Source organism: Sciurus carolinensis, chromosome 3, assembly GCF_902686445.1.
Source record: "Sciurus carolinensis chromosome 3, mSciCar1.2, whole genome shotgun sequence".
NCBI lineage: Eukaryota > Metazoa > Chordata > Mammalia > Rodentia > Sciuridae > Sciurus > Sciurus carolinensis.
In genome coordinates, this window is record NC_062215.1 from 149,732,562 (window position 1) to 149,755,539 (window position 22,978).

At 40.5% G+C, this 22,978-nt stretch overlaps 2 protein-coding genes across 2 annotated transcripts in view; both read left to right on the top strand.

Moving 5' to 3' along the window:
* Positions 1-212: 212 nt before the first annotated feature.
* On the top strand, positions 213-505 carry LOC124981372 (60S ribosomal protein L37-like). Its single transcript, XM_047547696.1, is given in 2 exon segments — positions 213-390; positions 393-505. Coding segments are annotated over 2 exon segments (291 nt in total).
* Positions 506-21,743: 21,238 nt separating this feature from the next.
* Fam117b (family with sequence similarity 117 member B) overlaps positions 21,744-22,978 on the top strand; it is a 113,466-nt gene continuing 112,231 nt past the window's right edge. The window contains exon 1 of the mRNA XM_047545666.1: positions 21,744-22,546. Within this exon, the coding sequence (XP_047401622.1) occupies positions 21,946-22,546 (601 nt within the window). The 5' untranslated portion in view covers positions 21,744-21,945. The remainder of the gene's footprint in view (positions 22,547-22,978) is intronic.

Here is a 22,978-nt window from a genome sequence, read left to right on the forward strand (position 1 = left end):
AAAACATGTAATTATCATTCTTTAAAAAAGAGGAAAAACCTATGAAAGATTCTGGCCTTGTTGGGCATGGTGGCACATGCCTGTAATCTCAGGGCTTCAGATAATGAGGCAAAGATAACAAGTTCAATGTCAGCCAGGGCGATTTAGTGAGACCCTATTTGAAAATCAAATAAAAAGGGATAGGGCTGTTTGGTTTCAGCACCAGAAGCAAGATGATGAAGGGAACTTGGTCACTTGGAAAGCGTCCTAATAAGAGGCACACGTTGTCCCACTGCTGTGGCTCTAAATTCCGCCATCTTCAGAAGTTGACCCGTGGCAAATGTGGCTACCCTGACAAGTGCAAGAGAAAGTATAACTGGAGTGTGAAGGCTAACAGATGAACTAGGACTGGACTGGTCAAACGGGACACCTAAAAATCATAAACCACAGATTCAGGCACGGATTCTGTGAAGAACCAACTCCTAAGCCCAAGAGGACAGTGGCTACAGCCTCCAGTTCATCTTGAAAGTTGCAAGGATTAGCCGCCCAATAAATGTTGTGGTTTTAAAAAATGTTCACACTGCCAGGCATAGTGGCACATGCCGGTAATTCAGTGACTCAGGAGGCTGAGGCAGGAGGATCACAAGTTCAAAACCAGCCTCAACAACTTAGTGAGACCCTTAGCAACTCATGGAACCTGTCTCTAATAAAATATTTTAAAAGGGATGGGGGGCCTTGGGTTGTAGCTCAGTTGGTAGAGCACTTGCCTAGCACGTGTGAGGCACTGGGTTCAATTCTTGGCACCACATAAAAAAATAAAATAGAAGGTATTGTGTCCATCTACTAGAAAAATTATCATTTTTTTAAAGGGATGGGAATGTGTCTCAGTGGTTAAGCGCCCCTGTGTTCAATCCTCTGTACCAAAAAACAAAACAAAAAAAAAAGTTAACAACAAAAAAGGGACAGGAGTGTAACTCAGTGGTAGAATACTTGCCTAGCATGTGCAGGGTCCTGGTTTCAATCCCCAGTACTGCAAAGAAAAACCAAACTGAAACAATGACAACAAAAAATCTGGTCCCAGAAAGCCCAGTGGCCTTGAGAGTATCTGGAAAGTGCATCCTTGGCCTGGATCATTTGACAAAACATCTCAGAATCTGAAAAGAGATACTCGCCCTTTGACTCAACAAGCCTTGTTATAAATGTATTCCAAGAATATAAGTGGTTATGTGTCCAGAAAGTTAAATACAAAGATATTCCAAATTGGAAAAATAAATGGAAACAGTCTGTACGATATAGTTTGCTAGGCCTGCCATAACAGAGTAACACAGACTGTGTGGTTTAACTAACCATTTTGTCCCATGGTCCCAGATGTGGAACACCTATAAAAACTTAAGTGCAGCAACAAATATACCATTCATAGTAACTCTGAAATAATTATTGTGTTTTTAGAGGTCTGTTCTTTTTGAGAAAAACAATAGGTAAATGGTATGAATGAAAATACATATACATATTTCACATACGTATGCAAATATGCATAAAGGATATATAAGGTCTCTTTCCTTCACTTATATATGATCATCTTCTCCCTGTATTCTGTAAATATCTGTGTGCAAATTTCCTCTTTTTTAAATTTTTTTTTAGTTGCATATGAACACAATGCCTTTATTTTTATGCAGTGCTGAGAACTGAACCCAGTGCCTCATACATGCTAGGCAAGTGCTCTACCACTGAGCTACTGCCCCAGTCCCAAATTTCCTCTTCTTAAGACACCAGTCTTATTAGATTAGGGCACACTAATGACCTCATTTTAACTTAATTACCTTTTTAAAATCTTATCTCCAAATACAGTCACAGTCTGCAGTATTGGGGATTAACACATCAACATATCAATTTGAGGGTACACAATTCAGCCCATAATGCAACCTAATCCAAGAATTGGGAAGCAAATAAATTATGATACATTCACACAAAGATTCAATTATATATTTTCGTTCATTATGAATTTTAGTTGTAGACAGATAAAATACCTTTATTTTATTTATTTATTTTTATGTGGTGCTGAGGATAGAACCCAGTGCCTCATGCATGCTAGGCAAGTGCTCTACTACTGAGCTACAACTGCAGCCCATCATGTATGAATTTGTTTTGTAGAGGGGTACTGGGGATTGAACTCAGGGGCACATGACCACTGAGCCACATACCCAGCCCTATATATTTTTTTATTTTGTTTAGAGACAGGGTCTCACTGAGTTACTTAGTGCCTTGCTTTTGCTGAGGCTTCCTTTGAACCTGTGATTCTCCTGCCTCAGCTTCCTGAGCCACTGGGCCCAACTCATATATGAATGTTTAATACAGTTGTTCCCTAGTATTCATGGGGGATTGGTTCCAGGACTACCACAGATACCAAATTCACAAATGCTTAAGTCCCTTATTTAAAATGGTTTAATATCTGCATATAACCTACTGTGTATTTTAAATCAAATCTAAATTATAATATGTAATAGAAAGTAAATGAAACATAAATTGTCGTTATATTGTATTGTACTGTACATGTTCAGTACAGATACAATTTTCTTTATTGAATATTAAAGCCTGGGGCACTGAGTTACATCCCCAGCCCTTTTTATTTTTAATTTTGAGACAGGACCTTGCTAAGTTTCTTAGGGCCTTGCTGAATTACTGAAACTGACTTTGAATTCACAATCCTCCTGCCTCAGCCTTCTGAGTCATTGGAATTACAGGAATGTGTCACCACCTGGCCTATGAATGCAATAAAAAAAAAAAAAAAAAAAAAAAAATTTAGATCTGCAGGTGGTTGAATCTGTGGATGCAGAACACATGGTGACAGAAAGTGAACTACATTGCCATTAAAAGTGAGCTGAGCTGGGCTCCATGGTGCATGCCTGTAATCTCAGTGACTTGGTTGGCTGAGGCAGGAAGATTTCGAGTTCAAAGCCAGCCCAGCCCCAGCAATGGCAAGGCATTAAGCAACTCAGTGAGACCCTATCTCTAAGTAAAATACAAAAAAACTAGGACTGGGGATGTGGCTCAGTGGTTGAGTGCCTCTGACTTCACTTCCCAATATCCCTTCCCGCCAAAAGAAAAGTCTGGACTGGGGTTGTAGCTCAGTGGCAGAGCCCTTGCCTAGCATGCGTGAGGTACTGGGTTTGATCCACAGCACCACATAAATAAATAAAATAAAGGTGTCGTGTCCATCTACAACTAAAGAAACAAAAAAATTTTAAAAAGTCTGAGAATAATACACAACATAGAATTACATGACTTAAGTTATCAGTGAAAATAACAGGCTTCAAAATAATATGGATAATATTATTCTGTCTCTTTTTATGGATGAAATACATAAACAGGTGCAAAGAAAAATGGAAAAGTTTATTGTACTTGGGAAGTGATATGGATAATTTTACTTTATTTTATTGATTTTTTTGCTTAACTGTACATTTTAATAGTCCTATACTAAGTCTGTATACTATTTTAAAAGACCTCTCCCCCACGTGCAGGCATCTGTGCAGATACAGAAAGAAAGAAGAGGGAAAATCTGCCCCATGTCAAAAGCATGTTTAGAGAACTGTTCTCTAGTGGTGTGGTTTTCCTTTAGCCATTTCTTCTTTCCACTTGCTAAAGTGAGTTTCAGTGGGATGTGAAAGTTTATTCAGTGTTTTTTTGTTTGATTGTTTATGGTTTTTGTTTTGGGGAATGAATTCAGGGGCACTTTACCAAGAGCTTCATATCCAGCCCTTCTTATTTTTTTAATTTTGAGATAGAGTCTCATTAAGTTGCTTTGTGTCTGTGCTAAATTGTTGAAGCCAGCTTTAAACTTGCAATCCTCCAGCCTCAGCTTCCCAAATTGCTGGGATTACAGGCATGTGCCATCCACCAGGCTTACTCGGTTTTCTTTACTGGTACTGTTTGCCCCTCCATAATAATGAGCTAATCATTTACTGTGCAATGCAGTGCTCAGTGTACTTTTATTCCTTATTGGAAGCTGTTCAAGAAGATTTTTGTCTAATCACAAGATATTGCTGAAGCCAATGACATTATACTGAATGATTAATCTTGATTTAGGATTTATGATCAGACAGGCTCTTGACTCTTTTCAAGTTTGATATAAAATTTAAACGTGGAGTGGGTTCCCCAAAAGAGAGGAAGGTGACAGAACCCTGATCTTTTTAATTTCTAGCTTTGGTTCCTTTTCTTGCCTTGTTCATGGAAGAATTGACTGCAGACATTTTTCTTCTTCTAAAGGTTCTTAATTTTTTTCAGAGTCTGGCTCTACTGTCTATCATTTTCTTTGAGGTCTGCCTTTCCTCCATCTTAGTAGTTTGGATAATTTGTGCACAAAATAGGTATTGTTTGAATAAAATGGCAATACCTAAGCTAAGACATAATAAAGTAACTCAAGGTTATCTGGGTACATGTCTCCACATGCTAAGCTTTCACTTTGTATAATATACCTATGTGGCCATTGGAACTGTTGTTAGTGAACTGAAATATAGTCACTCCCCTGGTTTTTACATGGAGTGGTGATGAATTTAGCCACATTACACCTGTAGATGTGGTACTGTAAAATAGCCGAACTTGAAAATTTAGTCTTACAGTAAAGGGGATATCGTAAGCACCTTGCTAATACCTCTAACAAGCCTTGAGAATGCCTCTAGAACTGAGAATTCTCTGCAGAAGTGAAAGAGTTTAAACTTTGGGAGTGTTGTGAGATTTATAGGAGAGAGAACTATATATAGTGAGGGTTAAGAAAAGTTCAAGGACAGTGTCCCTGATTAGGAACAGAAAGCCAGCAAGACATAGTAGAAATGGGAGAAAAGACAGAGGAGAATTAGGATTGTGCTGGAAATGTTCTGCAAATAATAGAATTTTAATAAAGAATGGAGGGATGGGACTGGGGCTGTACTTGAGTAGCAGAGTGCTTACCTAGCATGTGTGAGGCACTGGGGTTCAATCCTTAGCACTGCATAAAAATAAACAAAATAAAGGCATTCTGTCCATGTACAACTCCAAAAAAAAAAAAAAAAAAGTGTCCATTAAAAAAAAAGTAAAAAGGAATGGATGGGGCACCTACAGAGCATATGCAAGGCCCTGGTTTGATCCCCACTGCACAGAAAGAAAAAAAAGAATGAAAGGACAACAGGGAGATAGAGAGAGAGGTACAAGGAACAGGTCAGTATGCTGCAGGCAATCTTTGAGAAGCTTGGTTGTTTGGAAACCGAATTAGAAAAGGCATAAAATAAGAGTTGGCTGAGTTGATTTAAGAGGATGAAGGAAACTTTCAGGAGTTTGTTAGTGACATGAAAGTGAATAGTGAGATATGCTAGAAGAAAATCAACTTTCAGAATTTGTGCTCAGATTAAAGTATTTCCAATCGATTTTCATAATAATATATTAACATTTCATTCTTTTGTTTCATATCATATTATATAGTTCACGCTTCATAGGCCACTTCTTGTCTTCAGTTTCCCAGATGCTTATACAGACGTATGCATTTTCAGAGCAGAGTCATGGTCATGCCCTCCAGAGTCCTAGTGTTTTGCTTTGATCCAGGATTAAATTTGAGATAATGATTATTTATACTTATTATTTACAGGAGTCTTGGTAAACAGCATAGATAGTGCAGTGTCTAACTGCACTTTTGTCAGAAAGATGAATTAGGATGCTCCACTTCAGGTGGGTTCCTGCAATAACCCCTTGGCCCTCCACACTATAATAAGGGAGTTGGTGGGGATGTAAGAAGGGAAAAGAAATCAGAATATTGCAAAGGCCCCTCTTGCCAAAACCCTCCTGAATCTTCCTTGATCTTTGGTCAGAACTTACTTAGATAAGATATCTGTGTATACAGAGAGAGTCTTATAGGTCTTTCCTTGAGGATGACAGCTCCTTGCGAGTATGAACCATGTCTGCTTTGTCCTGGGTCTGCCAAAGTATCTGGCAATAAATATCTGTTCAAACAAATTCAGTCGGGGGCTGGAGTTGTGGCTTAGTGGTAGAGTGCTTGCCCAGCATGTGTGAGGCACTGGGTTTGATTCTTAGCACCACATATAAACAAATAAAATAAAGGTCCATTGACAACTAAAAAATATATATTAAAAAAACAGATTCACAGTCAGCCATCTACTTGTTTTATAGATAACTTTCTGTTACCAATCTGGGATGTGATAAAATTCTATTAGCATCATGTGGCTCAAATACTAATCTAATATTATTCTAAAATATTAGAGATGAAAGAGACCTTAGAAATCATTTAACATAGAGTGGCTTCATTTTGTAAATGAGAAAATTGTAGCCTAGAGTTGTTAAATGATTTTTTAAAGCTACTTAGTGGCAGAGCTAGAGCCAGGAGAATCCAGGTCCTCCTGACTCTTTTTTGCTACTAAATACCTCTAAGCCATTAAGAAGGCTCCTTTTGCTGGGTGTGGTGGCTCAGGCCTGTAATCCCAGTGACTCAGAAGTTGAGGCAGGAGGAGCACACATTCAAGGCCAGCCTAGGCAATTTAGTAACACCCTGTCTCAAAATTATAAATATAAAGGGTTGGGAATATAGCTCAGTGGTAGAGCACCCTTGGGTTCAGACCTAATACCACAAAACAAAACAAAAAGGGGATTAAAGAAAGAGTGAGGAGGAAGAGGCTGCTTCTGCTTTATGTTATACTTCTTTATTTCTCTCTCATCACATGCTTTTTTCTCTGCACTTGGACATGAGATCAATATGCAAATTAGAGAACCTAGAACTTTTGAGAAAAACCAGAGTTGTGTTTGGGGCCAGCATGGAGGAGGAGGCATCAGAACTTTATTTTTCTGCAAAGGTATTATGTTTGTTGACTGTGAAAGCCTCGCCCAGGTACAGACATCTTTTCTGCTCAGTGGATGCACTAGAAATTCAGGAGAGCTGAGCTCTTGTCTTGGCTCTGTCCTTGGCTCTTTCCTCTCTGGGCCTCATTTTCCCCATTTGTAAAAATATAGAACTTGAACTTCATGAGCTCCTACGATTCTACCTTGCAAATTAAAAAGGATTTAAATTTTTTTCCACCTTTAAAGTACAAGCCACACCTAAGCCCCATAGAATTTAATCATCCTTACTTTTTGTGTGAATGTTGACAGACCTTTTCTGCTCTGCTGGGTATAACTAGAATGATTTCTTTTCATTTCAGTGGTTTCAATTACTGGTTTCCATTTGTCATTATACCAAAGAAGTAATTGGCACAATGGTTCAATTATTGTTTTCCATTTGTCATGCTACCGAAGAAGTAATTGGCACAATGGTTAAAGGTTATCTATGACTCAGTTCTTTTGGGTTCCTTTTCAAGTGTTACTTTGAAATCTCTGGACCTCCTCTCCTCTATCACTCACTCATCCACAGTTGCATGGTAACCACGAATCCAGTCTTCTTTTGCTTCTTGTGGAACTGAGAGAGAGAGGTCATAGGATCTCTTCATGATCAGGGACTCACGGAGATGTCTGGAAGGTGGAACATGTCCTCTAAGTAGAGGGAGGGAAAGCTGCCAGGTTGTTAACTCTGCTACTGCAGATGACAAGGAGTTGCAACCTGACTCTTCTCCCAATGGCGGGGTTGCTTACAGGCTTTGTACTGCCTCAGCAGAGGCCCCTATACATGTCATGGCAGCCTGTCCTTCGCCTTCTCCTGTTTTATGGGATTATACACCCAGGAATGGAAAAACCAAGAGATCAGCTTTCTGGCTGCTATTGAAAGAGTGCCCTGTTTGTCAGAGGCGGAGACCCGCCTTATCCTGAGAATAACCCTGATGCAAGAGCTGCAGAACGCACCATTATTTGTTACCTGGACTTAAAAGAACGCAGGTCTGGCATGATGTTACTTGACCTCCAACAGGCCCTTCTCCCTTGGATTGACAGTTTCACACCATCAGTCACTCAGCAGAATTTCTGAAGCACTCGTGTTGAGCACAAAGGGAAGGTCAAAAAGAAAGAGAAACCATGATCTCTGGCCTTGAGGACTAAAAATTGCTGTGAAATAATTAAGAATGTATAGAGATACCAACTGTTACATCAACAAGTGTAAATTAACACAAGCAGAGTATTTCCAACATGTACAGAAGTTAACTGGCATTATCAACCAGAGTGGACTCAAAAGAGGGCTTTTTGGAAGAGTAATCACTGCAAATTTAATTGAAGATATGAACATACTTACAGAACCCAGCGACAATTGTTAAAAGGTGAAATGATTAAAGAAAGCTCCATTGTGTCATGTTCTAGAAAAATAAAAGATGTAAATAAAAGATCATATGGTAAGCATGTAAAAAGGGCTTGGATAGGAGCAGAAAGAGGCAGTTAAACTGGGGAATCTGTAGAAATACACGTAACACCAAGATAAAAAAATCTGGGTCTGATAAAATTAGTGGCAGAGAGCCACCAGAGGCTCTTCAGCATGGAGGTGACATGCAAAATTGTCAGAGGAAGATTCATCTCCCCGCTGTGTGTGAATTAATATGGAAAAGGCAGAGCCCGGGTTAGAGGACCAGCTATGGAAATGGAGCAGAGATGGCCCTGTTAGCAGGGCTCCTCCAAGGCTGGGCAATAATAGTAGCTGAGATTCATGGAGTGCTTACCTTGTGCCAGTCACAGGGCTGAGAGCTTTTTATGTGAATTAACCCTTTCAAACCTCAACAGAATGATATGAGAAGTTAAATACTTGCTCCAGATCATGTAGCTGTAAGGGAGGAACTGGCATTTAACCCAGGCACTCTGGCTCCAAAGCCACTGTGCTAGACTGCCTCCCTGAAATGAAAGAGCAAGGGCAGAAATTCCTTCCCTCCTTTTCCTCATTCCTAATCATGGGGATAACAGTAACTGCGTACAGGGTTGCTGTAAAGTGTAAATGTGGCCTAGTGCCTGACATGCAGTGAGTGTTCACTAAATGCTATGCTGTCGTATTCTCATTCTGTGTCTTAGAACTTCAAGTCCTGGCAGACTAATACTGTAATTGCCAGAATAAAGAGAAGGGGAAGTTTGGTTTAAGATTATTTATCACCCCAAATTCTTCTATTCTTGAGTTACAGAAGATTTAGAGATGGGTAGAATTATAGTCGGGAAATGATGAGAAGCTGGGGAAGTTCCTAAGAGAAGAATGAAATAAAGAGCTTGATGAAAAAATGTTAGAAATAAAGGAAGCTAAGACTTTGGCTTGTGTAGAACCTCTTGGGTTGAGGGCAAGGAGGACTGGATTGCCATTTTATTAGTAATTTATATCCTGAGCACAAATTCAACTTCCCTTTTGGTTTCCTCTTTTTCATCCTATTAATAGACTGCACAGATTGAGAAGTAGTCTATGCTGCAACACTTCCTTGGAACTATAGTTCTTAAAATGGAGTCAGTAGAAATTTTAAAGGACATTGCTTTAAAAAATACAAAAATACTGGTAGCATGACAGGTGATTGTCATCATTCATAGGTCAGAGGACTGCTAATCCACTGACACTCCTTTCTTCTTAGAGAGGTCTTCAAAAGGAGGTCTTTGTGCCTCATGTGAAAGAACTACTTAGTTGCTGAGTCAAACAAAGATTCTTATTTTAGTTTTCTAAATACCAAGTCTGGGCAGGCCTATGCTTTCAATACACGGGAGCATTCAACTAAGCTTTTCACTCTATGGGAGGAGCAAGTGGTTAAGTTTTTCACATGTTAGCTTCCTAAATCATCCCCTGGAGTGCCTGGCTCAGTTACTTTTCTCAGCTGACCATGGACAGCATAAATAAGGGTTAAGCTACAACCCACTGTGTGTAACTGGAGGTAATAATCTAGCACTCTGCACCTTGAATTCATTCTGTATTCTGGTGTGAATAAGTGATGCTAAGAAAAGATAGTATGAATGATTAGTGACATTAGTGTTCTTTTTTTGTTTGTTTATTTACTAGAGGTTACTTTTTTAAATTAGAAATTACTTTAAGAAAACTGCGACCAAAGATAATAATTGAACACATCCAGTTGCAGAAAATGAAGATTTTTTGGAAAAATGCCATTGTCACAGTATTACAGAATAAGGTTGAAAAGTTCATTCAAATGCATGAAAATTGCCTAGAATAATTATCCTGCTTACTCTATCTTAAAGTTTCAGACAATCAAAATGCAGAAAATTTTTAAAATTTTGTCTTAATATTTCTTAATGCATACTTCTTAGAAATAATTTTATTTTGAAAATAATTTCAAATGGAATTACTTTTGCATAACTAAGACAATTATTTATTGTAAGATATAAATATGCTAAAACATTTTCTTTTTATTGGTTTTTAGTTATACATGACTGTACAATCCATTTTGACATAATTATAAAAGCATGGAATATATCTTGTTCAAATTCAGTCCCCTGTACCTCTCCTTCTCCTTCCCTCCTCCCACTCCCTGCTTCTTCCCTCTATTATTCTTTCTAACATTTACCCATAGTTATTTTTTAAATTAATTTCTTATGAATCTCAATGGTGAGATTTACTGTGGTATGTTCATATATGTATGTAGGAAAGTGATGGCAGATTCATTCCACTGCCTTTCCTTTTCCCATCCCCCCTCCCTCCCCTTCATTCCCTTTTGTCTACTCCATTGAACTTCTATTCCCTTGCACCCCCTCCACCTACCCAATGTACAGCTTCTACCTGTACAAAGCATTCCACCTTTGGTTTATATTAGTGTTCTCATTATCATTCACTTGCAAATATTTATTGACAATGGTAGAATATCTGTAAAGAGCCCAGCATCTGGTACATAAATAGAAACTCAAATAATGTTGCCTAAGAGCTAGTGTTTAGACTGTAGCATTTAACTGTAATTTGTTAAATCAAAACTCAACTATGTCTACAGGGCAAAAGGACAAGAAGAAATGAATTAAGTGCAATATTGTTTGGACATCTTCTTTCTTATGCTTCCCATTATTAAGAATTCCCAGACCTGGTTCTGCAGTGGTGAAGTGATTGCTATTGCACAGCAATGACTGGTGTCTGTGAGCTCATGTTGAGTGGTTGTTACAGAATTTGAAAGGGCAAGGCATATTTCATGGACCAGTCCTCAACTACCTTCATCAAGCTGTCACCAAAGAGATAGAAAAACTTAAAGAGTTCCTTACAATCATTTTGGAAGAGAAATGTCTATGTCTGGCTGAATCTTGTCTTCTCTGGAGTGGAGCTTATAAAGAATTTCTTACTGTCTGCTATGTAGTAAGAAATTTAGGACAGAATATGGAGCAACCTTATGGGGTATGATGATCACCAATTTTAAAAAAAGAAAAACCTACTTAGATAAGCACATACAGGTCATTTACGACCTGGATATGACTTGGGTACTATAGAAGTTACTTATGTGCCCGCCCTATGACCTTCCTCTCTCTGGAGTATGACTGAGTAGTTTCTTTCCCTAACTATTCTCACAACCTATAGGGCAATCACCACCTTGAGGTTGGGTCTCCTGTTAACAGATAAGTCATAAACTCAGATATCAGTTACCAAAGATCATGTGGTTTAGGCAGCTGTTTTTAGCTGCTAATTCATTAAGTTCTTATAGATAAATAAGGCCAAGGACTGCTTTATGGGTTTCCATTTTTGCCTCTATGGCAATGCCAATCAAACAGCTTCTTTAGAGAATCTCATTTTGCTTTCTAGAAAGATGAGGAATTTAGTCGGGCACGGTGGCACATGCCTGTAATCCCAGCAGCTAGGGAGGCTGAGGCAGGAGGATCACAAGTTCAAAGCCAGCCTCAGCAAAAGCGAGGAGCTAAGCAACTCAGTGAGACCCTGTCTCTAAATAAAATACAAAAAAATAGGGCTGGGAATGTGGCTCAGTGCTTGAGTACCCCTGAGTTCAATCCCTGGTACCAAAGAATAATAATAATAATAACAATAGTAATCATAATAAATAAGGGCTGGGATTGTGGCTCAGTGGTAGAGCTCTTGCCTCACATGCGTGAGTCACTGGATTCAATCCTCAGAACCACATAAAATGAATAAATAAAAGAAAGGTATTGTGTCCGTCTATAACTAAAAAAATTTAAAAAAATAAAATGAAAGATGAGGAGTTTAGTCTTTCAAGTAGCCTATGTTAGCATTAATTCTGAAGCCAGGTAGGATTCATGGAAAACTAGAACTTATTTCAATCTTTTTACCTCTTAGAACATTAATTCCATAAGGAAAGTACTTCATTAAATTCTGCTTACATTTAAAGCTTATATAATGTGTTTACTTGGTTCTTTTTAACCACATTAAACTTTTTTTCTTAGGATGCTTCCAAAATTGCATTGCAATCTATTAAATTTTAAAATGCATACCTTTGTAAACTACAATTTCACTTCAAGGAATTTCCTCCAGAAAAAAATACTCCCATTAAATGAAAGTCTATGCTGAACTTGAGGCATTTGCCCTAATTTCTGCACTTGGCTGCAAGACTACCAGAGATTGGCAGATTTTCTTCTGTAAAATTCAACATCACAAAAAATGGCATTTGAGGGTCCTACAATGAAACAGGTGGATCCTAGCTTGATGATTCCAAAATGAAACCCACTAAGGGACAAGTCTAATGTGAGTATATAGAGCTCACATTTGAGGAATGTTTTGATTATGAAAGCAGACACCAAAACAAAGGAATCTGGGGAAAGCAGAGACAATACAGGAAAATAATCTCCATGATAAATGAATAAACAATGGGCTGCTATGATAAAAAAGAATAATCAGGCCAGGTGCAGTGACGTACACCTATAATCCTGGTGACTTGGGATGCTGAGACAGGAGAAATGCAAGTTTGAGGCCAGCCTCAGCAACTTAGTGAGGCCCAAAGCAACTTAGGGAGACCCTGTCTCAAAATAAAAAACAAGGATTGGGGATGTGGTTCAGTGGTAAAGCATTTCTGGGTTCCATCTCCAGTACAAAAATAATAATAATAATAATTAGTAGAAAAATACTATATGATTCCACTTATTTGAGGTACTTTACGGTAATCAAAATCATAGCAACAGACAGTAGAGTGGTGGTTTCCAGGAGCTGGGGCAATGAGAGGGATGGGGAATTATTTCATTGGACATAAAATTTCAGTTTTGCAAAAGAAAGAGTTCTGGAGATGACTGCACAACCATATTAATGTATTCCATACCAATGAGCTATAGACTTAAAATCGGTTAGATAATAAATTTTTTGTGTATTTTATCATATTAAAAATACTTTTTTTTTTAAAAAAAGAGGAGTAGTCAGGGAGTAAAGAGAGCTTTTGGAAATAAAAATATATGATTGCTGAAATAAGAAATTCATAGCTTTAGGAGATGACAAGGAAATTTCTCAGAAGGTATATTCAAAAGATGATGTACAGATGGAGAATAGAAGACAAAGTTAGACAATGAATCCAGGAGGCCCAGTATTTCTTGGAAGACGGAGGGAGGTAGGCGGGTGGAGAATGCACTGGGGGAAGAGAAATAGAGTATATTGGTCTCTGATATAATCTGATCAGAGTCCCAGGAGCAAAACGAATTCACCCCACATAGTACAGATAAAGAGATTTTTGTGAAGATACTCCTTACAGAGGAGAAAGCAGGAAGGACTAAGGGAATAAGTAAGGGTCATGGAGTTTCCAGACAGCAACAATATGAAGTTATTGCACTCCCAGGGCGGAAGGGGCAGGAGAGGGAGTACAAATGGAGTCCAGTAAGAATTGGAGCCAAGGAGGAAAGATCTCCTAGTGGAAGACTAATACCCAGAGAGATGGCTCTACAATAGGGATACAGAGGGAAGAATGCCCGAACTAACCAGAAATTAGCTATAAAGGTAGGGTGATACACTTTGTAGTCCACAGGGACTATATTCTCAGGCTGGGGTCAGTATGTGACAGGTAATAACTTGTCAAAGAATAATACAGTATCATTTTCCCATCTGAAAAACAAATGGTGTCCATCCCAGGAAACTGAAAAAAAAAAAAATGCTGACATAAGGCACAATGAAATGTCAGAAAACCATTAACAAAATATCCTAAATGCTTCCAGAAGAGATCTTATATAAAGGATCAGAAATGAGAATGACATTGGATTGATTAACAGCAACATTGGATGATGAGTGACAATGGAGCAATGCATTTGAATTTCTAAGGAAACTTATTTTTGAGCCAAATCTTCAGTCAAGTAAAAGGGGAGAGGTGTGGGACAAAGACTTTTGCAAACATTCACTATCTCAAAAAATTTACCTCCTGCACATCCTTTCTGAGGTAGCAATTACAAAGCTAAGGTGTAAACAAGCAAATAAAAAAGGAAGTCCTTTGAGGGGACATGGAGTGCATACACAGTCAAGAAGTGAAGGGAAATCCCAGGCTGGGTGCTATGCAGAAGACCCAGAACTACCTAGTTACCTAGTTCAGACAGAGCAGGAGGAAAGAAGACTTCTTTAGTATCTTTTTATGGGAAAAAACAAAAACAAACCACTTTTCATTTTCAGAGAGTTTAACAATTTGGAGGGCAAGATTGAAAGGGGCAATGAAAATAAAGCAAATATCTACTTTTTAAAAATCAGCCTTCTAGCCAAGCATGGTGGAGCACGCCAATCACGTCAGTGACTCCGGAAGTGGAGGCAGGAGGATTTCTTACAAATGGCTGGACTGGGGTGTAGCTCAGCAAGACTAAGCAATTATTGAGGCCCTAAGCAACTCAGGGATACCCTGTCCCAAAATTAAAAATAAAAAGGGTTGGGGATGTTGCTCAGTGGTTAAGTGCCCCTGGGTTCAATCCCTAGTACAAAAAAAAAAAAAAAAAAAAAAATCAGCCTTTTAACCATACTTGATTTTTAAGCTGTGTACACTGGGCTTCACTCATGCTAGGCAAGTGCTCTAACACTGACCTTCGTCCCCAGCCCACATATAGCTTTTATACAATATTTAAATGTAAAATACTTATACAAGAATGCAAAGATGGTAAGTGTAAAAATACTATACCACTGTGATAGCAGAAATGAAAATAACCTAAAAATGCAGCAGTATTGTTTAAATTACAAACTGCTAAATGATAGAATACCATGTGTCCCCCCTACTACCTTCCTGTACTGGGGCTTGAATCCATGGGTGTGCTACCACTGAGGTACATCCTCAACCCTTTTGATTTTATTTTGAGACAGGATCTAGCTAAGTTGCTGAGGCTGGTCTTGAACTTGCAACCCTTTTGCCTCAGCCTCCTGAGTGGTTATAGGAGTATGCCATCACGACTGGCCAACAGTCTGTATTCTTTGAAAAGAAAGAGAATCTAGATGTATATTTAGTGAAAAGGTATCTTAGATATATGTTTAAGGGACAAAAATCCCTAGGTTTCAAAATTGTATCAGGTCTGAGGATGTAGCTCAGTGGTAGCTCATTTGCCTACTGTGCCCTTGGTTTAAAAAAACAAAACAAAAAAAATATATATCCATAATGTGATAGTAAAAAAAATTTCTTATAAATGGTTGGACTGGAGTATAGCTCAGTGGTAGAGCACTTGCCTATAATGTATGAGGCTCTGGGTTTGATTCTCAGTACTGCAAAAAAAAAAAATCTTATAAATGTGTATTACTTTATACATGGAAAAGTAGAAAAATGAAAGATGGGGAACTGTGGAATTTTATTTTTTAATTAAAATTTTATATTGAATTATTTGTAATGAAGATGGACTTGGCTCAGAAAAATCAACACAGATGAATTTCTAATAAGATTAATTTGGGGCTTAGAAATAAATTTTTCCATAACATCACTTAACAATATTCATTCATCTCAGACTATTGTGTTTGGTTATTGGAGAGACAGAGATGAGTAAATATATTTCCTGCCTTTAATTTTATCATACACTAGTGGAAAAGTTTTTAAAATTTAGGTAAGTATTGAGTACCTGCCATATGCCAGGCCTTGTGCTAGGCATGAGAACGTAAGGGTGAATAAGAGAAGACAGGAGCTTAAATCGTAATTTACTGAGTCTTTAGTATATGCCAGGCACTGTCCTAAGGCAGGTAAGTAGTGGCAGATCCTCAGGTGGTCTCATTTGCTCACACAACTGCAGATAACATCCACATGCTGAAAATTCCCAGTTATGCCTCCTGGCCTGAATTTGAGTCTTGTCTGTCTTTTTGATGACTGTTTTTATTTATTTATTTGGTACTGGGAATTGAACCCTGGGTGCTTTACCACTGAATTACATTCCCAACCCATTTTATTTTTTATTTGAAACAGGACCTCTCTAATTTGCTGAGGTTGGCCTTAAACTTGCTATCCTCCTGCCTCTGCTTCACAAGTTGCTGGGGTTACAGGCAAATACCATGGCACTAAGCTTAATAACTCATAATTTATTCAAAAACAAACCCTCAAACATAATACATCCAAATATAAACTGGTTTTAACACTAAGGCTGTTCCTCCCTCTACTCTGGTCCAGCTCTACAAACAGACCATTTTTCACCCTGGTGTTCAAGACAGAGGCCTGAAGGACTTCCTCCATGAACTTCTCTCATTCTTGATCAATTCCTAGAACGTGGATCTTGCATCCATCCACTTTGTTTTGCCTCTCTGCAATCCTCCTAGCTTATCCTTCTTTGCAGCAAGATCCTTACCACTTTTCTTGCTTCTTCTTGTTCCCCTATAAGTCATTCTCTATACAGTAGCCAGAGTGGATTCCCTGTATGGAAGCAACAGCAACAAACCAAACCAAACCAAATTAAGACAAATAAAACTGAAAACACAACTAATTCTTTCATTTCCACATCTTCCTTGGAAGACTCTTGGCTTTGGGGCTTCTGTTGTGTTGATCTGTATTAATTGGCAGAAATGTAGAAATGGTGACGTCAGAAAGGATAGATTGATATATGTTAGTTTAGCAAAGACATGGCATTTTTTCAAGGAATAATAATGGACTCTAGGAGGTAAAAGAATGAGGTGAAAGAAAGAAAAGTCAGGTCCAAGTCTGGCTTACTTTTTTTGGCAATAATATTTAGAGAGGAGAGAGATTGGAGACTAGTGTTGTGTTGTGATTAAAAAAAAAATCTTGGAGACATAAAGATTTTTAAATCATGTTTATTGATTTATGCAAAGAAATTCCACTTCATGCTTATCCTGTAGATTTCAGTAAATATTAGGTTGCTTTACATTTCTATTTTCAGTGTTAGTTGTTTCATGTGATTGAGACACTATGCTGATACAGGCAATAAGTGGGCCGAGATCTACTCAAAATAAACCATTGTACTTTGAATAAAATCTGAAACTTACCAGGGTCTAAAAGTCTCTATATCATATACTCTACCTCTCTAGTTTCATCTCTGAACTACTCTGACCCTTGCTGACACTGGCCTTCCTTTGGTTCCTTAAGCACATACCCCTTTTCCCCTTCTTGGGCTTTAACATAGCTTTTCTGTTTTGAATGTTCTTTCCATGATGGCTCTTTTTATCAGGTCTCATCTTAAATGTCGCCTCTTCAGAAAGGACTTCCTACTTACCTTAGCTAAATCTCTATTTTTCTCTTTTATGGAACTGTACGGTTTTCTTTACAGAACTTGGCAATTGTTAATTCATTCACATTTATGGGCATGTGTGCATACATGCACATACATGTTTACCTACTCATCACCTCCAGCAGATGTAAGTTTACCAGGTCAAGGAGCTTGTGGGTTTCTTCATCACTCTAGACTCATCACAGTGCTTTGCACACAGAAGGCCATCAACTGAGTTGTTGAGTGAATAAACAAGCATGCCATTAACCAAAGATACTGAACAAATAATTGTGTTATGATGACCACAACAGGGAAGCCTTACTATAAACCCAGGGAAGCTAATTTAAGAGGAGAACAAGACAATCTAGGCCTCTCCAATCTAAAAAGGGATTAGGAATTAGCCAAGTGACTAGAGTGAAGTGTTCCAGGCAGAGGAAGTAGCAAGTATAAAGGACTCAGGAACAGAGTATGGAAAAATGAAAGAACAGCAACATAGCTGGAGCCTAGACAGGAACAGGTAGGCAGAGGTGGGTGGGTTAAATGGAAGGTATGGTAAGCCTCAGCCTGTGGACTTTGTCTTAAGAGAAATGGAAAGGTTTAGGCAGTGGAGCAAGGCAATTAAGTTAGCGAGAGGGTTTCTTTTCTTTAAAATTTTTAAAGTTGTTTTCAGTGGTAGGGATCAAACTCAGAGCCTTGCATGTGCTAGGCAAGTGTCCTACTACACCCCACCCCAAGTTTGTGTTTTTAAAAGAACCTAATAGGGGCTGGGAAGATAGCTCAGTCGATAGAGTGCTTCCCTTGTAGGCACAAGGCCCTGGGTTCGATCCCTAGCACCCAAAAAAAAAAAAAAAAAAAAAAAAAGAACCTAATAATGTGTGGGGAATGGATTATAAGTGGGGAATGGAATGCTTGTAGAAGTAGGGTTGGGGTAGAGATGATCTAGGAAAACTGGGTAGGTGAATGTAAGAGTACAGGCCAGAGAAGACAGAGGTCCAGCTAGAGGGGACAGTTAGATCTGGAGAACAGTGTTAGATTCTGTGAAGTAGTATGATTAATATATACCAACTCACTGGCCTTACCATGGGAAAGAGTGGAAGTCAAGATGACTGCCAGGGTGTTGATTTAGACCATAGGGTAGAAGGTGGTACCAGGCACCGAGGAAAGGGAAAGCTGCACTGCAAGAGGAGCCAGCTGGAGGTGGGTGAGTGGTGAGGAGATGATGATAAGACTTGCGGTACTTGCAAAATATATAAGAGAAGACGCCAAGCAGGCAGTTGAATAGATGGCAGTGTGAGGATCAGTAGAATTCTGGGCACAAATAAATACAGTTATCAGTCTAAGGAGTAAGTGAGATGCATATATGCGGTCCTAAGGTACCTCACTATTTCAAGATCGGTGAGAAAGGAGCCTGCAAGAGGGAGCTGGACATCATTAGAGAGGTAAGAGGAATATGGGGAATGTGTGTGGGGCTATGGAAGTTCTTAATGACATGGTCTAACATTAAAGTCTTGGTAAATTAGCAGTTAGATTTTAAGAAGAGAATATCACTAAAATCACTAAACAATGTAAGTTCTGTTAATTCTCCTCATTTACTGGGATATCATATCTCAACATTTCTAGGGGGAAAAACATCTCCCCAAATCCTACCTTAAAAATGACTATTTTCATGTATTTTATCCTTTAGCATTTTATATGCATAAACATTTTTGTGTTGTTGCAACTACAATTGATGCATAATTTTAATTTTTCCACTTTAAAAGGAATTTGTAGTTTTATAATGATCATTTTAGTGACTGTATAATGTTCCATTCAATCACATTTTAGAGATATTTATGAAAGGATATGTCTGATTCTATTAAAACTATATATCCCCAGCCCCTCTTCTGGATTTTAAATACACACAAACCAATTTCTATATGTTGCTTTTTGCCTACAACTTCATACAGTTACATTTCATCCTTGAAGAGAAAATGGAAAATTTGAATTATATCCTAAGATGAGCAGGGTTGAACTAGAGGGAGTTTTTTTGTTGTTGTTGTTGATCCTAGAAATATAAGAATTCTCTTCATAAACTAGCAACAAAGACCAATATGTCACCTTGATGCTTGATGCACACTGTTTGCTTTGACTCTTTCACAATAGATAATGCTTTTATTCATTGCTATTAAACCTTAAAAATGAGCTAAACAGTTCTAAGGTATCCAAGTATCCAAGCAAGTTTCTAAGTTTTATTTATATTTTTATTTTTTAGCCTTCTTTAGATTTCTTGCTTGCAAAGTTTTTATTTACAGCCTCACAAATATCCTTTAGTACAAAGTGGCTAAAATGGTTAATACGTGCTTCAGCTAAAGTGTTCTTATTTGTTTAAAGATAACCTCTAAACTGATGAGTGAGGTGAAATGTCATATAAGAAGAAAAAGGCACTGTAGGATTTAAGTTTCTATAGGAAAGAGTGAAGTTATTCCACCAGATCTCATGACTGAGCCAAGGACAGTTTTACTCTTTGATCTAATAAAGCTCTCTGCTGGAAACCAGTTATTTAGCTGAGAAAATCTAAAAGCCTCTTCTTGCCCCCAACAGTCTCTAGTTTGGTGATATTCATAGTAATTGATCACAGAGCCTAGGATACTAGAGCTGCTGGATTCCCTTTGGTTTAATTCAGCTCCTACATTGTACAAGATAAAGTACCATGTACAGTTTCCATAACATCCTTACTTAAAGACATGTCTTTTCTCCTACTCCTTAAGATCAGACTTAGTACTCCCTATGGGTCTTGTTGGTAGTTTCCTCTGTGTTCCTACTTAGTAAGCAACAATTTTGGTCCTCACTCCAGGTTGCTGAGAACAGGTAGTAATGTCAGGTCTATCCAGAGTACCAGTCAACTTATGGCAGGACTGGGCTAAGGGCTTGGGTTTCTCTTTGTGGTGGGGAAGAGAGGAACAGAAAGAGGAATGAATGGTAAGAATTATGAGCCTCTGAATCATTTGATACTCTACAAGTTGACCACTTTCTATACACCATGTTCTCATTGAACCCTTGGTTAATAATCAGAAGTGTATGAAAGAGATGGTACTGTTCAGCTGCATTTTACAGATAAGGAAACTGGTTAGTGACCAACCCACCCTCACAGAGTAAATATTGGATCTGGGATCCAAATCTCTTCTCTAGGTCTTCAAAGGCTTCAAAGGCTTTCTGCTATAGTTCATAGGGACTATAGGTGCTCAGGTCCATAGCCAATCATACTGTACTCATCACCCCCATGTTTTTACAGGTTAAAAATCTATCTAGAATGTCTATCTAACAAAGAAGCAAAGAGAAAAGATGTCATGGACTTGCCTGTGTAGGGTTCAACTTTTTTTTTTTTTTTTGGTCTCGATGAAGAGCCCATTAGGTCATTTTAGAACTGGCTTCAGTGCCTGCCTTCCAGATTCTTCCATATCACAGACTTGTTTCCTCCACTTGACTAAAATATCAATAGCTGTCCTAGTTCTGTCTCAGATAATGGTTGTGAAGGTCAAAGAAGGCCCTTATAGCACTTTATAAAACTTGTAAGGTAGAGACATCCTTCTGAGATATTGGGAAATATGAAGTAGCTACTTAAATTCTTGATTACTTGAGGTAGTAACAGTATTTGGTAACTGAACTCGATTAATACTATCTAAAATCACAGTCTAACCAGCAATTTTAATCTGAGATTTGGCTCTTTGTAGAGATTTTAAAAGACAAGGAAAAAAAAAAAAAGGGTGGAGTATAAAACACCAATAAGAATAATTAAATTTCTTCCTCTTGAGCCCTGCCCCATAGGCAGATGGAATGAGGACAGAACAAAAAGATTAAGAGAAAAAAAAAAAAAAAAAACCAGAGACACGCGTACGTGTTAATACCCTGTACACAGTACTGTAGTAAGGAAATAAGTTATGGAGGAAAAGCTTCGGACTGTCTGGGGACCGCTACGGTTCTGGGCAGTCCCTTTGGCAATACTCCATAGTGTGAGCCCCAGGGCTCCCCCCAGCGGGAAGGGAGAGACGCGCCTCATCAGGCGCGCGCCTACGCGTACATTCACGAGTACACACACGCGTGCGCGCGCGCACTCTACACATACACACGGCCTGCGTCCTCCGCTCCTCCTCCCCCCGGGGGGCGGGTCTCTTTCTCTTTAAAGAGCAGACGGTCTCCGCACAAACCCAGGCTCTCTAAGGCCCCGGGGGCCCGGGACCTGAGCTGTTCGCAGCCAATGGGCGCGGTGGAGCGGCTCGAGCGCGGCTGACGCTGCACCAATGGGCACCCGCGGGGGGCGGGGGCAGCAGAGGAGACACTATTGTTGATGAGGAGCAGCGACGGCGGCGGCGGCGGCTGCACCACCTCGTTGCTGCCGGCCGCGGCCCAGTCGCACCTCGCACCCGGAGTCCGGCTTCGTCACCTGGTCGCGGGGGCCTTCCCTCCGGCCCCGAGAATCTTCCCCCTGCAACCCAACAACAGCAAACCCCCCCCGTCTCGCCCAGTCACCGGGGAGGGGGGACCATGTCCCAGCGGGTGAGGCGCAATGGGTCCCCCACGCCGGCCGGCGCCCTCGGGGGTGGTGCGGTCGCCACGGCCGGGGGACCTGGGAGCCGCCTGCAGCCCATGAGGGCGACGGTTCCATTCCAACTGAAGCAGCAGCAGCAACATGGCAGCCCCACGCGGAGCAACGGCGGCGGCGGCGGCGGCAACAACAACGGCAGCTGCTGCGGTGGCGCCTCAGGCCCCTCAGGCGGCGGCGGCGGGGGCCCGCGCACTGCCTCGCGCAGCACGAGCCCCACGCGCGGCAGCGGGAGCACTACCGCGCGCACCAGCCCCACGGTAGCTACGCAGACGGGCGCGTCCGCGACGTCCACGCGGGGCACCAGTCCCACGCGCGGCGCCGCGCCCGGGGCTCGCGGAAGCCCCCCACGGCCGCAACCCCCACCGCCGCCTCCGCTGCTGGGCACAGTGTCGTCGCCTTGCTCGTCACCCACCCACCTGTGGACCAGCGAGGTGAGCGCGGCCCCACCCCCAGCCCGCGTCCGGCACCGGAGGAGGTCCCCAGAGCAGAGCCGCCCCTCCCCGGAGAAGAGGAGTCCGAGCGCTCCGGTGTGCAAAGCAGGTACGTGTGGGGGCCGGGAGGCGGCGGCAGGGAAGGGTCTTGGGGATCCGCGCAGAGACTGCGGCGCTACAGCGGAGCCCGGGGCGGGGGCGGGGCCGGGGCCGGGGGCGGGGCCCCCGCAGGGGGCGGGGTGAGTGCCCCCCGGGAGTGAGGCCCCGCCTTTGCCCGGTGCCCGGTGACCCAGCCGCCGCCGCCCTCTGCCGGCCTCATTCATCCTTCCGCCGGTCCCGCGCGTTCCCGGGCGCTGGAAGTGGCAGCTGCTAACCTTGTGTTTGGGCTGTACGTGTTAATGATAAACCTGGGGTTCTGGTCCTGCGCTGGTCACTGCTTACCTTCCCTTGAGGGTGAGGCTAGGAGTGGTTTGTGACTTTGTTTTAATGACGTGATTAACGCTAGCATAGAGGATGTGTGCTGCTAAGTATTTCTGTTCCA